At 43.6% G+C, this 18,295-nt stretch overlaps 1 protein-coding gene across 4 annotated transcripts in view; it reads right to left on the reverse strand.

Moving 5' to 3' along the window:
- The window catches only part of DIP2B (disco interacting protein 2 homolog B), a 63,045-nt gene that overhangs the window by 18,487 nt on the left and 26,263 nt on the right, over positions 1 to 18,295 (reverse strand). Inside the window, exons 1-15 of one of the 4 annotated variants that reach the window (XM_021379124.1) lie at positions 16,893 to 17,031; positions 16,342 to 16,413; positions 10,430 to 10,570; positions 9,809 to 9,934; positions 8,382 to 8,594; positions 5,892 to 6,035; positions 5,001 to 5,120; positions 4,232 to 4,429; positions 3,902 to 3,993; positions 3,318 to 3,428; positions 2,556 to 2,679; positions 1,925 to 2,034; positions 1,080 to 1,182; positions 494 to 558; positions 259 to 352 (exon numbers count right to left, since the gene is read on the reverse strand). In XM_021379124.1, coding sequence (XP_021234799.1) covers positions 259 to 352; positions 494 to 558; positions 1,080 to 1,182; positions 1,925 to 2,034; positions 2,556 to 2,679; positions 3,318 to 3,428; positions 3,902 to 3,993; positions 4,232 to 4,429; positions 5,001 to 5,120; positions 5,892 to 6,035; positions 8,382 to 8,594; positions 9,809 to 9,934; positions 10,430 to 10,570; positions 16,342 to 16,413; positions 16,893 to 16,980 — 1,801 coding nt within the window. In that variant the 5' untranslated portion in view covers positions 16,981 to 17,031. Of the gene's footprint in view, positions 1 to 258; positions 353 to 493; positions 559 to 1,079; positions 1,183 to 1,924; positions 2,035 to 2,555; positions 2,680 to 3,317; positions 3,429 to 3,901; positions 3,994 to 4,231; positions 4,430 to 5,000; positions 5,121 to 5,891; positions 6,036 to 8,381; positions 8,595 to 9,808; positions 9,935 to 10,429; positions 10,571 to 16,341; positions 16,414 to 16,892; positions 17,032 to 18,295 lie in introns of those variants that run through there. The other 3 variants (XM_021379125.1, XM_021379123.1, XM_021379127.1) reach the window with 3 other exon arrangements.

Genomic DNA, 18,295 nt, shown 5'->3' on the forward strand with positions numbered 1-18,295 from the left:
GATCTCTCTGTGCTCAACTATTTTCTTTGTCTCATCAAAAGCACTGACTCCCAGCACACAGGTTGAGAGGTCCCCAGGAAGTTTTCTGCAGTTTGCTAATTAAGACCTTGTGCATTATTCTGAAGCAAATTAGAGACTTGGCCTGTTTGATTTGTCACTGAAGAGCAAAAAGAGAGGCTCCAAAACATTTTGGATTTTAATGCTCTTGACTCATTTATTCTGAAATCTTCAAGCTTACGTTGTGGAACATACAGTTACCTTTGTGAGTATGAACTCTCTGCACCCATGACAGCGGGCAGGTTTTCATCACAGAATAGGGCACGCTGATGGTATGCAATTTGTTCATTACATTCTGAAAAGCAGAAAAAGGATTTTTAGGGAAGTGTTCACAAAGCCTATTACAAAGCAGAAGTCACCCTCAGACCCCAAACCCTCTCCTCAAATGTCACAAAGTTATGAAATGCTCTAGAAAGTCCTCACAGGTTCCACTCACCGTGAGAATGCCGTGCCACAACCCTGCATCCTTCTTAAAATCCAAAACATTCACTATGGTTTCACCTGGAAAGAGAAAGTTGTAGTTTTGAAGTAAGATGTGCCTGGACAGCTCAAATCTGCATACATTCAAATCTGTCATTTCATTCTGTCAGGTCTGCTCCAAGATGTACATGTGCAGCAAGCAAGCGCAGAGCCTTGTTTGTCTATCACACATTTTACTACTCAGAGCTCCTTGTTATGCAAATGAAGGCAACCAAACATCACTTTAAGAAAGAAACACATCCCAGAAGTTGCAAGAAAACCACCTTCCAGCACGTAATGGACAACAGTAGAATAGAAAAGGCCTTAACCTCATTATGCATGAGCAGAAGCAGAAGAGAGTAGAGAATATCACTCAAGTGCTGACTCCCAGAAGCAGTGGAAATTAAAAGTGATGAAGTGATGGCTTTCAAAAGACACACTCTGCATTTTAAAGTAGTATGACATACAGCTCTAAAAATAAAGCTGCAGTCAATGGATGTACAGATTTGTTTCCCCCTCCCCTCCCCCCGTCACTTCTTTGATGTTTCTGTGACTTCATTTACCTTCAGAATAGTTGCAGGCCTGAGACAAAGCTTGACAGTGAGACAGCATGGCAATCCGAGACACTGTGACACCCATAACACTGCCCTCTTTGCTGGTCTTGTACTACAGAAGAGAAAAAAGGTCACGGTGTGACTCTGGGCTCTACACATGAAGGAAATTAAAAGAGAGTCCATCTTAAACAAAATTTTGTTCCTCTAAAGCTCCTGAGAAGTACACACACACAAAAAAGAATCCTTTCCTGTAGAAAAGTACCAGCAAGGTTCACCACAGAAAAGACCCTGATTCGGGTATCAAATGAGCTCAGATTAAGTCCAGAGATAAAGAGAGCAATTTAACGTATTCACACTTATTTCATTACTACTACTTCTCAGAACATTTCCTTCTGTGTTCATAACTGAATTGCAAAGGCAATTTGTAAATTTAGAATAACCAAATTACTGTTACTACTTAAACGACTGCAATTCCTAGGAGATGCCTTACTGGGGCCTCCTACAAACGAAAATAAACTCTGCTGTTAAGAACAGAGAATTCAAAATGCTGTTGGCTTAAGCAGTTCCAGAAATCTGTGTTATCGGGTACAGGAAGTGCACTTCTCAGCCTGGCTGATTCAACTACCAGCTTTCTGGAACAAGGACGGTGTTTTCCAATTTATTTTGAGCAGTGCTCAAAGGCCACAAAAGATATTCACAACTAAAATCACTGCAGGTTGTACATGGAGAGATTTGTTTCAGCGGCTAGAAACTGAGAAGTTTAAGGTAGTGAGGTGAAAGCATTCTCCCTCTGATGATTAGAACATTAAATTCAGCTCACAGGAACTACTTTCTATTCCCCATTCACTCCTTACCTCAATATATGCTGGCTCAGTTCCTGCAGCTGAGATGTTGGGCTGCCAGTCCTTAGGAGATTTGGAGAGGTATTTTGAATCTGTCACAACCCATTTCAATCTAGGCCAACCTAGAGCCAAAATTAAAGTGGAGCATTAATAACAGTTTACTTAGTGACAGATTGATATTCTGCAAGAATACACAAAAACACATCATTTATCCAAGTTTAGTTATGCAAGCACAGTAACAGTCCAACCCAAGCTGGTAGCCAGAAGGCATTTCTCATCAGGGAGTTCAGTGGGCAGCAAGGCACTTCCTCTGCTCAGGAAAGATCCCTGCAGTATTCCTAAATATAGATTGTTCCATCATTAATAAAACTGCTTTTGAATCGGCCAAACGTCACCGAAGGGATACGAGGACAACCACAGCTTGCATGGAGGATTCACAACGACTCCCAGAACAACAGAGTCGTTCTGTTAGATACGTAGATCAATCTATGCCATACACACAAAGCTCACCACAGTAAGAGACTCTACTGGGAAAGCCGTTCACTTTAAGCCCTGAAAACGCATTCAGACTTCTGACAACTAATTTCTAACAGTTCTGCTATGGCAAAAGTAGAATCAAAAGTGACTACATAACCGATCTAACCTTTAAACTGCACAATTTCTCCATTTTGGGTTTTTGGAAGCCCTTTCAGACAGACTTCAGTGGTGAGGGCCAAAGCAATACCACAGCTTCCCAGAAGAAAACCAATCTGCTGACCACCAGCATCCTGAGGAAGGAGAGGAAGAGGGGGAAGAGTCATTCCTGCTCAAAGATGACATTAGTCAGCTTTCCCCTTACCAAATTCCAAAGACTGGTAATGCTCTGCAAATGTGCCATTACCCTGTTGCTGTTGTTGTTTTCCTCTTACTGAATTTTTTTAGAGTTTTTGATATAGAAATAATATGGCAACATAGCAAAAAATTCTGGTAAGGGTGAAGAAAATGCTTTTGTTGAGAATTCACAGAATACTTCACATCTTCAGCCTCCAGCAAAAATCAGAAGACTGGCAGATGTTAAGCACGGCTTGAAACGAGCCCCCATCCCATGAGTCAGAAGGCAGATTTACAATATTATCTGTACCAAATGAATTATTTGCAATAATAGTAGCCCCAATGCTACTGTAGTCCAAACTACAGCACTGAGGCAAATGGGCCATGTGCAGCTGCTCAGCACAGCTCTCTGGTCAATATGTTTTTCCATGTTTTTGAACTCCTACTGCATGTTCGTAACGGTCTTGCACGCTGCACTGATAGAGAACTGCTGAGGCAGCTGCTTGCTGCTGTGAAACCCTTTCAGAGGTTGATGGTCTAACTTGGTTTTCATCCCACATCAGCCTGTTACTCCTCTAAGTTCCATCAACGTTACCTTTCTGGTTAGAGGTACCTCTATAGGCACTGGTATCACTTCTGCTAGGAGACAGCCGTAAAATGCCACCATAAACATCACGGGGTCATTGTTCGGATACACAAGGGCTACCTACAATTCACAAAAAAGTTCTGTTAGCTGAAATACAAGGAAAAAAAAATACAAAGTTCAGATCTATAGTGACTAGAAGTCAGAAGACTTTGTTATTTCACATTCTAACAGAGCAATTTTCACAGGGCTTCTTCAAGCATGTATCTGTACATGCACTTGCTCCTCATGCAATCACATCAGCATTCCCTATGTATACATACATATGAAGATGCACACAGCCAAAACAAAGTTCTAAAGCTCTGTATTTCTCTCAGCTGCAGTGTTCTTCCTCAGATGTATTTCAAGGTCCAGAGCAAAAAAGTTGCTTAAAGAGTTGCTGAAAAGTCACAAAAGAATCTTTCCCCAACAGCCTGTCCCTGGGATAAGCACCTTGCTATCAGGAGAACAAGATTTTAGTGTCTGTTGTAAGTTACAGGCTCCCCAAACCCTCTTTGTGTTTCACAGGGAGAACCAGACAGTTCCAAGCTCATTACCCTATCTCCAGGTTTTAACACAGGTTCATTTTTGGTCCCCAGTTTGTTAAGCAGTGTGTAGGCCAGCTTGAGACTTCTGCTCCACAATTTGCCTAGAACACAAAGAAGAGAGACTTGCACAACTCTAAATCAATCCAGCATACAAGAAAATACTTCAATTCCTGGCTGCTTTAACCATCTACCATCACCTCCTCTGTTTCAGTTACACTGCTTTTTCTACAAAGCCCCTACAAACCAGGAAAGCATTTGCAACCAGATCAACACCCACAATCCCGCGTTCTATCTGCTTCTTGAGAACTGTTTAGCAATGGAAGCCAGGGCTCAGCTCACCATATGTGAGGGTATAAACTGGTTTTCCTGTAACATCCAGTGCTGTCAGACAGGGGCATTTAGCTTGCGTGGTTCCCCAGCGCTGCAGTGCTGCTTCTAAGGCAGGGGGCCAGTTACAAACAACTCCCAGTGGTTCTCCTTTCACAGGCGTCATCTGGCGTCCTTCTGGCTTGGGCTGATTTGGGTCAGGCTGTGGAACTGAAAGAAATTCAACAATGTTTCCGATTCATCTTGCACTGTTTGTTCCCAGGCAGGTCAGTTCACAAGACACACTGAAAGCAAATGCCTTTTCCTTACAGCCTCTGGGTTTAACCACCCCATGACATTTCAGTCCTGCACAAAGCAAAATACCTCCACCTTCTCCTAAAATGCTATTAAAAAGTATTCGACACAGTAGCGAGGAAGGTAACATAAAACTGGATAAAAGAAAAGCTTAGAAAGCAAGGCCATAATGAAATTACCAGGAAAGACAATTAATTTGGGAAATCTAAGTGAAGAAGCCTAAGCAGATGAAGGGTTTTTAAACAGTTAAATATTTTCGGTTAGTAAATTTTAGTTATTGTAAGAAGTTGGCATGGAAGAGGCCCCACAAAAATCAGCAGTACAGTGTGATTTTTCATTTCTACTTCTCATCAGACTCTTCATGAACATACTGCAGACAGTAAATCCATTTGAGTCAACATCAAAAACAAAGGCAGAAATAACTACAGGACCATGTACATCCATGCACTTTGGGCAAATCATTCACAAAACCATTTAGTGCTATTACCTTCCACAATTTCTTCAAAGTCATCCACAAAAAATTCTTTCAGAGGGGGCCTCTTAGGTCTCTTCAAGGTGTTCAGCAACTGCTGAATCTTCGTGGAGACTCTGCTACTCACAGGAACACCTGAAGGGAAAGAATTTGTCTAATGAAAGTGTGCATCACCTCTATAAATGTTTATGACTTACCTTCTTCCACTGCAGGATACTTCCCTTGGTGTGTCCACTCATCCAACTATTGTTCCATTATTAAAAGTTGTGCCAAGCAAGATGACATTAACAAGCGTTATATCAATTTATAATTAACCCAGCGGTCAGGAAACACTAGGAACAAAAACCTCATTTTTAAAGCCCTTTTACTCCATTCTGAAGTCTGATCTCCCTGATTTCCTCTGGCACACTGCACTCAATGTAAATCATTGCCTACAGACCTGCACCTGCGCACAGTATTGATCAGCTGTAGTGGAAGAATGGCCAGCAGAGGGAGGGCACAAGAAGACAGAAGCATTAATGCTACCACTCTGCACAAAGGTTTATGCCAAACAGCTCACAGTGAATACTATCAGCATCACGAGCTTAATTATAGCTAAAAGTGACATGCTTTCATTCATTTCATCTTACCTGTCCTTCTGAGGACTCCAGGACAATAGCTTTAGCTAATAGCCTACCTATGCATTTCTATTGCTTTCTAGAAAGAAGTCTATTATTTCTGCAACAATTTTCTCCCGTTCAGCTAAGAGCAGGCGATCGCTGCAGCGCAGGAACGCGTTAATGCTAAAGCCATATCCAACTTGTGACACGCTTAAAGGGGACAAATGTAATCATGTGCTTTGCTCCCCCAGCTCAAGCCCTTCCTTCAGGCCATTCTGATATCTGTGTGCTCTGAAAGGTTCCATACCATCGGCGGTATCCATCAGACTGGACCGATTAGATCCCTTGTGCATGCCTTTCACGATCCCTGAAGGAGGAAGGTCAATTGCTGCTGGGCGCGTGGAGGAAGAGGAGGTAGTTGCTGTGACATCTGGGGGAACTGAGAAATTTTCTAAAAATAAAATAAATTTAAAAAAAAAAAAAAAAAAAGGGGGGAGACAATTGAGATGACAATTAACATATACCTCTCGTTATCAGATGGAAAAAAGCAAAGCATTAATTACCTGTTACCAACCAGCTTAAAAATAATTCTGTGGGTTGCACTTATATGGTCTCTTAATAACGCTAAACATGTTGCTTCCTAAATATTAAGTAACTCTGGGAACTATTCATTATCTATACCAGAAAACAGAAAACAAAGGCACAAGATGAGTGGCTTTATCCATGTCAGGAAAGCTGTTTGGTAAAATATTCAGATAATTACCATTTTTGGTAATTATCAAATTCAAACCTTCAAAATCAAGCAAATCTCCTGACGTTCAGTACTGTTTAAAAAAGTTTGAAATCCAAACGAGGCCTGAAATATTCAAATCCCCAGAACAAAAACCTACACCACCTGTACTGCAATCTCTCTTTCCAGAACTATACTATTTAACTTGTTTTTTGGCCACCAAAGCTTTCTAAAACCAAACAAGCTGGAGACTATTGACTACAGCACATCAGCAAACTATCATGTCAGGCTTAAATTTCTTCCAGCTCAGTGGCTATGCAGTGTGAGCCTGTCCAGCAGTTAAATAGCAAATTTAAATCTAACGAGGAGAGTGAGCTAGGTCTGTCTTTTGCTTCAAGCTGCAAGACACTGTTCTGTTTTTCAGATGAGTTTGTAAGCTTGAAAACTGCAATAACTGCATATTTCAGTAACGCATCGACTTCTTCAGTAAGCAATTTTTGCTTACATGGGATTTCTTCAACAACACCATAGGCTCAATCATCTGATAGGGCACAAATATTCTATTCTAGTTTAATAGAAGTAGCAACTGTTGCTTCTGAAGGGGGAAAAAAAAAACAAATCTTGAAACTGCACATTAGCTTACAAAGATACAGACCGAAGGAATTCAGCAAGGTTTATGCAATTGATTCTCTCTGCTCCTCTCTCTAAGACACAACTGCATACCTTTGGAGACACGGTGGCAAGGAATATTTCTCATGGACTGAACTTCTAAGCTTGCTGGGAAGGACCCAGATTTTGCACAACTTCAAATATTTGCAGGGCTTTTTCTTTTTCTCTCAAAAGAGCTGTATCAAATTGTGGATACCAGAATTCCCATTCTTTGGAATGAGGGGTTATCACAGGATGAATGTGGCGTCTATGCGGCAAAAAACCCAATGCTATTATGCATAAACTTCCAATTACATTAGATAGCAGTTATCCGATAGATAAAAAGCTAGATTACCTTTATTCATTACACAAGTTAACGTGGCTTTCTGCATTCCCCAACGAAGCAGAGCCTCTGCATTTCATAAACAGATTCACTACTTTGACTACGTGGTACAGGCAATGCCCCCCGTCTGCCATTTCAGAAGACAACTCGCATTGCAGCAAAGAAACAAACAAACAAAAAAAAATAACAGAGGGGAAAAAAAAAAGTGAAACAAAAACACCAGCACTTCTAGGCACTGCTTGCCCCAAACCAGTTAAGCAAAAGCAGAGAGCACACAACATACAGACATCTCCTACGATGCGGTAGTATCCTTAACAGCAGATAAAAAAGAAACATACACAGAGCAAAAACAAACTGCAGTTTCATACAGAAGCATCAGCAGCAAGGAGCACCTCAGAGCCTCAAAAAACTGAGCCTGGGGTATCCAGATCCGTAGGTTTCTGCTCCATCTTCTCCATACCACAAGGCTGATTATTTCTCAGACTAGTCACGAGAGACCTATGCTACATCTTCACTTTGCTGCGGCCATTTTCTTTGAATGACATGCTCAGTTGTTCTCCTATTTGGCTGTTCCGTTGTTTGTGGGGTTTTTTTCTTTCTTTTTTATTTTTTTTTCCTTTTGGTACAACACAAACAGTAAACCACTCGGTGAATGTTAAAATACAGCATTTCCCCCACTCAGTAGGCAAAGACGCTGCCTGTGTGCTGTAATCAGGGCACAGATGCCAAATGCTACTTGCACGTGGCAGCTTTGTGCATGCAGTTCCTTCAACTAGCTGTAGACACAAACGATGCCGTGTGCAGAACAAAAGTCATGCCTACTGTCAGCGCCCTCATCACACCATGGAACCTTTCCTACTTTAGTAACCTCCTGCTCCCCACTTCCCCTTTTTTCAACCAACCCAGTATTCTGAAACTCCTACAGGGGAAAAAAAAAAAAAAAGTTGTGATCCTAGCAAGTTTCACCAGAACTAACTGAACTCTTGTTCCAAATTTCCCTTACACAACAGACAACTCCAGCTTTATACATACAGTCTAAACTTGAAGCAATTTTTCTGTTGGTACCCATCTCCTACCTATTCGAGTATTGGCAAATACATCAGCTAGTGACCCACTGGTCCCTTTGCCTTCTCCATGGGAAAGTGTAGAGGATGCTGATGAAGATGTGGATGACCCCTGAATAGATCGGTTGATCCAAGACTCAGCATTCTGTAAGCTCTGATGCAATGCAGCAGAAAGAGCAGCTTGACGCCTTAGTGACCCCTCATCCTCGGATGCGGAAGACGTGTCTGTGTGGAAGCAGAAAAGAAACTCTAGCTGCTTAGGGAAAAGCACATTGCACTGAACATGCTCTCCTTGCAAGTCACATATCAACGGCACAGGCATGTCATATGAAGATCTTTTTTTCCACAGGCTGTGTCAAACAAAGTTACATAGGCCAAAACAAAGTTAAAGCAGCAGACATATCCACTGTGAATACGTTTACTCCTGGTGTTTTGCCCTTGGTTTAACGCACGCAAAAGATAGAACACAGGCAAGTATCCTTCTCGTGGGTTCTCCGTGTTTTATTCTGTCTCATTACTTTTCCATTCACATTCTGTTATCAGATGCTGCATTGCCTAACTCTGGTAATTCTGAAATGGAAAGTGAGGGGTCAGTATCTCTGTCAAAAGTGAAAATTCACAGCAACAAAGCAGAATGCAGGCACTGGGAAACAAATGTGCCAAGGCCACATGCAGAAAATGCTTTTGTCTGGTATTCTAAATGGGTCCCTTTCAATGGCAGAAAACAAATAAAAAGGGGGAAGGGGGAACAAAAAGGAACCACATCCTGCATTTCCATGCAAACAGATATCTTGTCTGTCCTAAAGCTGCAAAATAATTATCTACCACGAATAAAACACTCATTACTTGACATCTGAAGTTGTTCAGCGCTATGTACAAACACTTACCTGTCCTTCACAGTGATTATCTGCTGGAGGAAAAGAACTGATTCCAGACGATGCTAAGTGAATGCTAACCTTTATTTGTGTGGTGTCCACAGCCCAGAATGTGCTGCTGTACTGGGCAAGCTAGTACAAAGCTGAGACCTGGACAGTCACCAGGAAAAGGCACTAGCACCCAAAAGAAAAAGATAAAAGGAGGTAAAAGAATATTATGAGTGAGGTGGCCTAACAGTGTGGTTTCCTGTGAATTCCTAATTATGAGGGTTTTTACTGAAATAGGTGTGGGGGAAGCAAAAGAAGCCTCAGTTCAGAAGGCCTGCTCAGTTCTTGCCAGTTGATTCTTTAAAAGCTCCCAGAAGAGGACTCATTTTCTCAGTCCCAACAGCAGCTCCCTGAAAACAGCTGCTCAAAGGCAGCAAGAGCCCTACAGGAGTAGCAGCTACCCACAAACGTGCAGAAGACCTGGCATGTTTTGAAAACTGCAGCCCCTCAATTTGGAAACTGTTATTAATGCATACCTTAACATCCACACAGACAGTCACACTGTAAGAGCCTAACCTGGGGGGGTGCAGGCATCAGCTGGAGACTGAACAAACGTAGATCGCCTCTTTGTGGGCATGGGGAGGGCCATTTTCTGCTCTTTGTGTTTTGCCAGTGCTGCTTGAACTGCTTCCGTGTGGATATCTGCAAAATGGAAGTTAACACGCTCAATTTTGCTACAGTAGAGGAGAAAAAACACACAAGGCTTAAACATGCTCAACTGCTGCTTGCCTTCTACATGCATGCAACCCCCATTTCACTGCGCCTTCCCAAACAGTTACATATTGCCATCTCATGAGGAACTTTCCTAGAGTAGATGTGTACAACAGTCATCAATCCCACCGACAAATTATTACCAGCCACTTCACTGAATCTGGTTACCAACAGACATGGTTAGAACAGGCTTTTCATTCCGTGAACAAATGTCATTGAAGAGCTGCACTCAAGCCAGAAAATCAAGAAGGCAAAGAGTTATTTGGCTCCTCTACTTTGCAATTCAGCTGCTGCAGTCCCACAGGTATGAAGTTTCTTTACAGAGAACCAAGGTAGGACTTTTGGTCAGGGGACAAATAGTCAGTTCGACGTGTGCTCATTATTCCTCGTTGGCAAGAACCCCGGGTGACTGGGATCTGCCCTTACCAGATCGGTAGCGCTCATCTCTGGCTCCCCCTGAGCGGGCTCGGTGAAATTTGGATGAGGATGAGGACGGGGCTGGGGCTGGAGTTGCAGATGGAGTGGGTGTCTGAGTTCTGGATTCCTTCTGTAGAGCTGGATCAACCCCTGGGAAGACAGTTCAGAATTAGCAGTGTGATCTGTGGTACAGTTATAGATGCAAGTTTTTCAAGACCTTACTAATGTACAGCACTTTTAGGCACTGCTGTTAAGGACACAGTGAGGAAAGGGCTCTGACTGAGGCAGTAACACATCATAAGTTAAGCCTCAGTTGCAAAAATATGTAGAAAAATCTGTTCAGAAACTGAGTCTGGTACTCAGCATCCCACTGATCAGCATGCCCTACTGACAGGAAAACCAATAATGCACCAGTGGCAGCAAGAGCCTTCGCTGCTCACATGAATTATGAAACCAAACAGACCCAGTGCTGTGGCAACTTCCAGCGTACGTCAAGAAGTGAGTGGTTTACCATCCCCAAAAAATGTGCTTTTCCCATAAATACAGTGAACTGAATCGATAATCTGACAAGAAATAACCGCTTTGCATAATTCACCAAAGCACGTCAGCAAGGCTGGCTACCGGAATGTTAATTTTAGAATCCGTCCTGCAGTGGGAACTTCTTAAAGACTAAAAACAAAGGTCACGCAGCTGCAATTACCCTGAGGTTGTCACCTGAAGTCACGCAAGAAAAGAGCAATTGTGTCATCTAAATACGCTCTGCTTATGAATTCTCACAAACTACCGAAGGATTAGAGAACTGAAGAGGAAACCACAAATGCTGGGTTCCAATTCCAGTTACACCACTTTCTTAGTGTGTGGTTTTACATAAACAACTTAAAGCAAGCACCTCCAGTTCAGGGTACTTATAATACCAGCAAATCACACCTAACTTGTTGCAGAAAGCTTCAGCCATCTCCTACACCTTCCAATATCTTAAAGAGCAGAATATTCATTTGTTACATTGAAAGTTGCTATTTTTTTTTCAGCGTCATTCATTCAAAACTTGAAACAAGATTGGTAAACCAAAGTTTTAAAATCGACAGTAACTCTGTGCTTCCTGTAAACTGATCCTAAATCCCAATTCATCAGAATGCCTCCTTCTACTTTGCATAGCACCAAGCACGTTGAATTTACATAGGCACAGACTGTATGTGATCCAAATGAAGTCAATTATCTCTTTGAATACCAAAGCGAACTCATCTAGGATGCAAGCAGGAGTGGAGAACTGCCCCCAGATTGGGCCACACTTGTCCTCATCGTAGAGGAAAGTTTTATTTCAATAAAAAAGCCAACACAACTTCACAGACTACAAAGAGAAGCTTAACCCCTCCCGATAATTTAAGCATTTACAAAGTCGAGTACCCACTAGATGTCAGCAGCACATCTAGCACTATTTGTAATAAATTATTAAATTCATATCCAGTTCTTTCTTCGACGTCTTGCAGAAACATCCCATCCTCTCCACGGGGCACCAACAGGCTCCCTCTACAAAGGGCTCGCGTTTGTAGGCAAGCAACATGACTTGCTAAGAGCAAGTGCTTCCTTTAAACATTTTGCAGCGACATAACAACGTGGCACAGGAGCCCAGCAAAGCATCTGAGCACACATCAGGAACAGTGTGCACAGCTGCAGCAAATCACACGTGGCTACACAAGGAAGCGACACAGGTGAGCAGCACCCAGCAGGTGAGGACCCAGTGTTCCCTTTGCAGCAATCCTGCCACAACTGCTGCTTCCTCCGGCAGCACTGCGAGCTGCAGAGGTCAAACAAAGTAATGGGAGGTTTGTTTGTGAAGGATGCTATGGAGTTTTAAGTGACACTGGTTTTTAGCAGAACTGGATGCTTTCCGATCCCGGCAGTTGGCTGAAGGCAGAGGATCGGTGATTTTGGAGATCTGGAAATATTTTTATGATGAAAATACAAAGAATCAGTAAAAGCACCACATACGGTCAACAAGGAGAAATGTTTACATGAACAGCGAGGGCTCATTCATCTGACAGAAGAACAGCAGCAAACCTGTTATTCTGCTGTTTTGCATACAGCTCTGCACAGAGCGTCTGTATTGGACTATTCCTTCCAACGCAGCTTTCCAAATCAAAACCGTGTAAATAACAAACACAAATAGCTGAGGTTTGCAAACCCTGGGCAGCGCTCCCAGCATCATTCCTGCTCTCTCCTCGTGCTGAGAACTCCTCACACCGTGAAGATTTCAGAGGCTGAGATGGATCTCAGTGCTGCCCTGTGTGAGACGTGACGGGAGAAATCACGTCTCCCATTGATTCAGTCCTGGAAATTATCTCAAAGATGGACAAATTGCTTTCCAAGAGCCAAGCCCTAAGCTTTATTTGCAACTGTGATACCCCTCAGACTTCAGCAGGAAGAAAACAATTCCCCATGTGTGGCAGCTGCAAGTCAGATCTTGTAAGTGGGTGAAACTCTTTCAAGAGCACTAAGCTGCAGCACGTGTGCGTGATTTACAGGTTTAGGCAAAGCTGCTCTATCACTGCTTATTACCATTTCACTTCAGCTCCTGTTTGAAATAATGCAAAGCTGAGGGAGGGAAAAAAAAAAGGAAAAAAAGGAGGAAAATGCAGCACACGGGGGCAGGACGTGCACGGGAGCCCACATGCAAAGCAAAGCAGAAATGCTACATTTCCAAAACGCTGTGATTTCAAATAAATTAAGGAGTAGAATAACAAAACTGCAATGTTTCCACCTTGCATTATCCGTGAGTAACAATAAGGAACGACAAAAATCCACGCATCAAATTGCATCAGCTTTGAAGGTTATCAGTTTCCACAGGTTTCCAAGCAGCGCTCGTGCATTCCATCAGCCTTCCCTCACATCCTGGGACACAAAACACACCCGGCCGTGTTCATCCCACTGTTCAGTACGCACTCAATATTCCCTTCCAAATGCAGTTGTTTGAAACAGTTTTGTTTCTCTCTTGATGAGAAGAGAAATGGGAGCAAGACCAAAGAACTCCAGCAGCAAAAAGGAAAGGTCTGACAGTGAGTCAGGGCTAATGAATATCATTTCCTTTACACATTAGCAGAGGAACAGAATGAATTATCTTAAATAGCAAGAAAACGTACTCTGCCAAAAGTCTCCATGCAAGGGCTGCTAATTTTGGCGCAAGGTATTCCTGCATCCGCACTGATTGAGCTAAAAGGCTGTGAATGCTTTTCCAGATTTGCAGCAACTGATGCGGGCAGGAGCTCCTCCCCAAGGCACAGGTCTGCCCACAGCCTGCAGCAAGGGCTCCTTCCAAGAGGCACTGAGTTGCTGTGCCATCCCCAGGTGCCAGAACAGTTCACCCAGCAAGCATTTCGCAAAGCAGCGAGAAAGAGCACTGCGTTATGCCCTTCTGGTTGTCACTGAGTGACTGAGAGTTGCTCCAAAACACCAGCTTTACTCCAGCAAAAGCAACGTGTCCCTGCCATCAAGGCCCACCGCCCGCTTCAGATGGCAGCTTTCCGTCCAGCCACAGCTAGACTCGTTAAGAAAGACAGTAACGAGGTGACAGCAGGGTGGCATTCAGTTTTGGAGAAGGTTGGTCAGCAGCATGACGTGAAACAAGCAACGCTGAAATCTGCTCCGTTACTCACTCTGCAGAACCCAGGACGCTGCTCAGAATTCTCCCTCCAAAGCTTTCTTGTGCAGCAGCCAGCAGGAAACAGAGGAGTAACAATTGGGGAATGGTATCTCCATCACTTCACTAAGTTCCACTTAGCAAAATGGATGTTGCACCGGGAAAACACGTATCTTTAGGTAATCAACATTGTTGCCTTAACTCAAAACTAAGGAGGCAAGCTCCCAGAGGCAAGGGGAATGGAGCGCAGGTTTAGCAATCAGAATCTCCCAAATTACAATTCTGACGTGCCCTGGCACGTCACCCCACCTTCGTTCATCTCCTTTCACATCTATGAGATGGAGACGATCCATGAGCTTTGAGAAATGCAACGCGCTAAATGCCAGGGGTACGTTTTTCTGTTGTTGTTGTGAGCTAAATTAATTTTCTGCTCGTTAAAAGGGTGACCTGATTCTGCATCTCTCATGCATGACTTCAACGGCATTTTTACAACTGGAGATTCCCAGACACAGAGGCATCTGGCTACAGGATATATATAAAGAGCTGAGGGCTGAGCCAGAACAGCAGTCGAAATGCTATCTTAATTGGTGACCTCCTATCAACCCGCGTCTCTTCCTAAACTTTGGCTCGTTCTGCAGACTTGCAAAGCACAACAATTAAAATAGCAGGGCCACAGACGGTCTCGCCTTTTTTTTTTTTTTTTCCCCTTCTCTCTTAATTAAAGAAGGTTTTCTGAAACAAACCAAATGCACGCAAAGTGATGGGCACGAAGGGCACGTCCTGCTGGCAGATGAAAAGGAGTCGGGAGAGCTTCACCCTGCACTGGGCTCCATGAAAGCCAATCTGCCAAGAAGGCAGCTGAACATCGGAGAGGAGCTCGGATGCCCCAAGATCTGCTGGTACACACATTGGACTGAGACTGCAAGAGTTGCTTAACACCAACTTACAGAGACCATAAAGAGGGGTTAGTCACATTTCTTAGCTTTGGGTTTCCTTAAATAACAGAAACAGACTTGATACTGAGGTACTGATTGTGCACACCGAGACCTCAGAGATTCTTATCACATCCGTGGTTCAGGGAGGAGTCTTCACTCAGGGTGCTGCCTGTAGCAAGCTGAAGGCTGAAAAACAATTTGTGCTTGCCTTGCTGCCTCCAGTCCATCAGAATACACTGGTTTTGTACAGAAGCACCCACCGAGGCAGTCAGCCTCACACAGGAGATACAGCAACAGCTCTTGTTGAATATGCAAACAAAATGAAGCTGGGAAACACCTGGGATGGAGGAGCCCAGCAACACAGGCACCGAGTGGTTCAGAGCAGCAGAGCCCACGTGCTACCGCACAACAGCGGTAGAGCTGTTTTGTATTGCTCAAGCACTGAACTGCTGCAATTTCCTCAGAAAACCCATACAAACTTTCCCCAGTGGAAGCAGTGCTGATGGTCAATAAATGCACTTTTAGCCTTTGCTTTTTTCTTTCTTTTGGCAGCAGTTCAGTCTCAGTAAATTACAGTAAGTCCAGTCACGGCTGCCTATCATACCCATTCACTCCCCACACTGCTAAGAGCCAGACGGATTAGTTTTGAATGGTTAAGCATATCAGTAGCGCAATTATTTTGGGTAAGCAACCCCATAATAATTACTGGACATATTTTCAGCCTTGTCCTTCAATTTGAAGCTATATATAATTTATATAATTACCCTGCAGTGAGTCAGACCTATAGCTGAGGACCTCTGTTCCAAAAGAAACAGAGGTAAACCGAGCACACGAATTCAGCTACAGCAGTAGAACAAACCAACACATAACTAAAATGCTGATGCTTCTCTGGTAAAGAATTAAGATGGCTGAAAGAAAGGCACAATACGGACCAACTCTGGAGTTAACCTGTTTGTAAAGCCTCAAGAGTGATTTGTGAGGACCTCACACTTTATGACTGATTCAAAGCCCTCGACTTCTCCACTGAGAAGGGAGCAGGAAGGGATTTACGCACGGGAGAGGTAACAGCAGGGCACAGATGGCACTCCACAAAGCCCCAGCAAACAGCGGAACCAGCAGGAATCCCTGGAGCTCTGCATGAACCAGGGAACTAAAGGCACTGCCCATGACTTCCTGGCAGCCATGCAAACTCCACAAGTGTAATTATTAGACAGCTAAGGAAACGCATATCTAAACAGAACGGCTCGGAGGCGGCCAACGAAACGTCAGCGCTTTGCTCCCCAGCCATTTCATGGATCCCTTTCATGTCAGAGCTATGCAAAATTGTTACGCCAACTACAAGAAGCACCTACCTTGTGTTTGGGGAACGTACGGAGCCAGGAGCTTTGCTCTCTTCTTCTCATACCCCTTTTGTGTGATGTCCCCTAAAATCAAGAAAAGAAAACTCATTTTAAACAGACAGAATGCTGAGGATGTGGTCGAGTTTCATTTGATTTTCTGTTCGGTGATACGAAGGTTTTACCTGAACATGTCAACGCATTTGCCAAAGAAAATCTGAAACCAAATTCATGTGAGTACATTATGATTTCAAAGCCTTCATAATACAGTTCCCATAGGTTCCCTTGGGATCACAGATATACACAACGCACTATTTAAATGCAATAATTTGAATCAGAAGAGCTATCTAAATGGAATATCAAAGCCATGAAAACCTAAAAAGGGAACCTCAAGAGTGCATGAAAATATTCTGTGACCACAAAGCCAACTTGGCTGTAGCTAAACTGAGCCTTTCCCAAACAACAGGGCAAAGGGAAAGTGGACATTCAGAGCCTGGTCTTAAAGAAATGCAATTGAGAAGCACTTCTAGCAAATAAAAGCTAGAAACATTGTTCAGAGCACCTACAGAGAGAGGTAAGGATGAACAGAGCCAACTCCAAGACTACTGCTCTGCAAGCACGTGGTATGATGCAGAAAATCAGACTTATGTGCATCAGTTTGATGTTCAGTGAAATGAAGCTGTTGCTTGCTTTCTAACTTGCTGATAGCTGTAATTCCATCGTTTGCCTGCGAGCAGAACAACACAGAAGATATGAGCTTGAACTCTTGAGAAGCAAAAACTCTAGAGAAGTATTAGTAAACTTTTCCCTTAAAAAAAAAAAAAAACCCTAATCTGTCTGATCCTGGAGATGCACCATCTGGCTGCTGTCTTTTGTTTTAATTTCTCACATTACATCAGAACCACAAGAAAGACGCAAACCTTGAAGGGATTAAAACAAAAAGCCCCGCAGCATTTCAAGCCTTCTCATAGCCTGACCTGCACTTGTAACCTCACCTCTCTCGGGGCTGAAAGATTGGAAGTGATCAAATACACTGCAATAAGAAAACGAAGTTATTTGGTAGCCCTTACTGAAGCTGAAGTCCAGCCCACATTTGTGTTACAGCAAGAAACAGGGACAGTGAACAGCAGGCTGCTTTGCCAGCAGGCTGATTAGCGTCGGGCTGCAGGGCATTAGGCACTGACAGCAGCAGCCACTGGTCCTCAGCCACCGCTGTGCCCAGCACATCCAGCTGGAGCTGGGGGGATGCATCAGAAAGGTGATTGCAGGGTTCAGGCCGTAAGGGTCCCAGCACGGCTGATGGAGCACACCAGCTAAGTGGCCGTTCTGGTTCTAAAGGCGATTCTGCAGCACTGAAACGCTGGGAGAGGGAATGGAATTAGCTCCTTTTCCTGGACAGTCGAATTTCCATCACTCAACACCTGGAGCAAGAGCTGAAACGGATAAAGGCACTGCTTGGCAGAGAGTGTGCTCTTGCACACGCAACTTTATCTCACTTCTCTTTTACTGAGCTTGAGTCAGGCCCCAACAAGTCCAAGCTAATCCAGCAATAGAAAATTAGAATGTCCGCGAAGCACCGAAATGCCAAGCAAAGCATTAATTTTAATGCTTGATTGCAATGTACAGCTCAGTCCAATTAATCCAGCTCATAAGAAAGGCATGCTGCTTGTGTTAGAAAACTGATCCTTCAGAAAAGCCATACACAGAGCGTACACCAAAGGGGGAATATTGCCACTGAGCACATGAGCTAGATCTACAAACTGCTTTGCTTCTCCGTTCTCAGGGCAGTCCTAATTCCCTGCACTTCTCTCCTTTGGGTGGCAAACAGAGGGGGGGGGGGAACACCAATGCAGGAAAAACAAACCTGCATGGGAAGGGAGGGACTTCCCCTGGAAGCCAAGCCACAGATCTGTTTGTAGTTCGTTATTCTGTGATTAATTTCTCCCCAAGATTTAATTGGGCTCTTGAC

The sequence above is a fragment of the Numida meleagris genome, chromosome 32, assembly GCF_002078875.1.
Source record: "Numida meleagris isolate 19003 breed g44 Domestic line chromosome 32, NumMel1.0, whole genome shotgun sequence".
In the NCBI taxonomy this organism is placed as follows: domain Eukaryota; kingdom Metazoa; phylum Chordata; class Aves; order Galliformes; family Numididae; genus Numida; species Numida meleagris.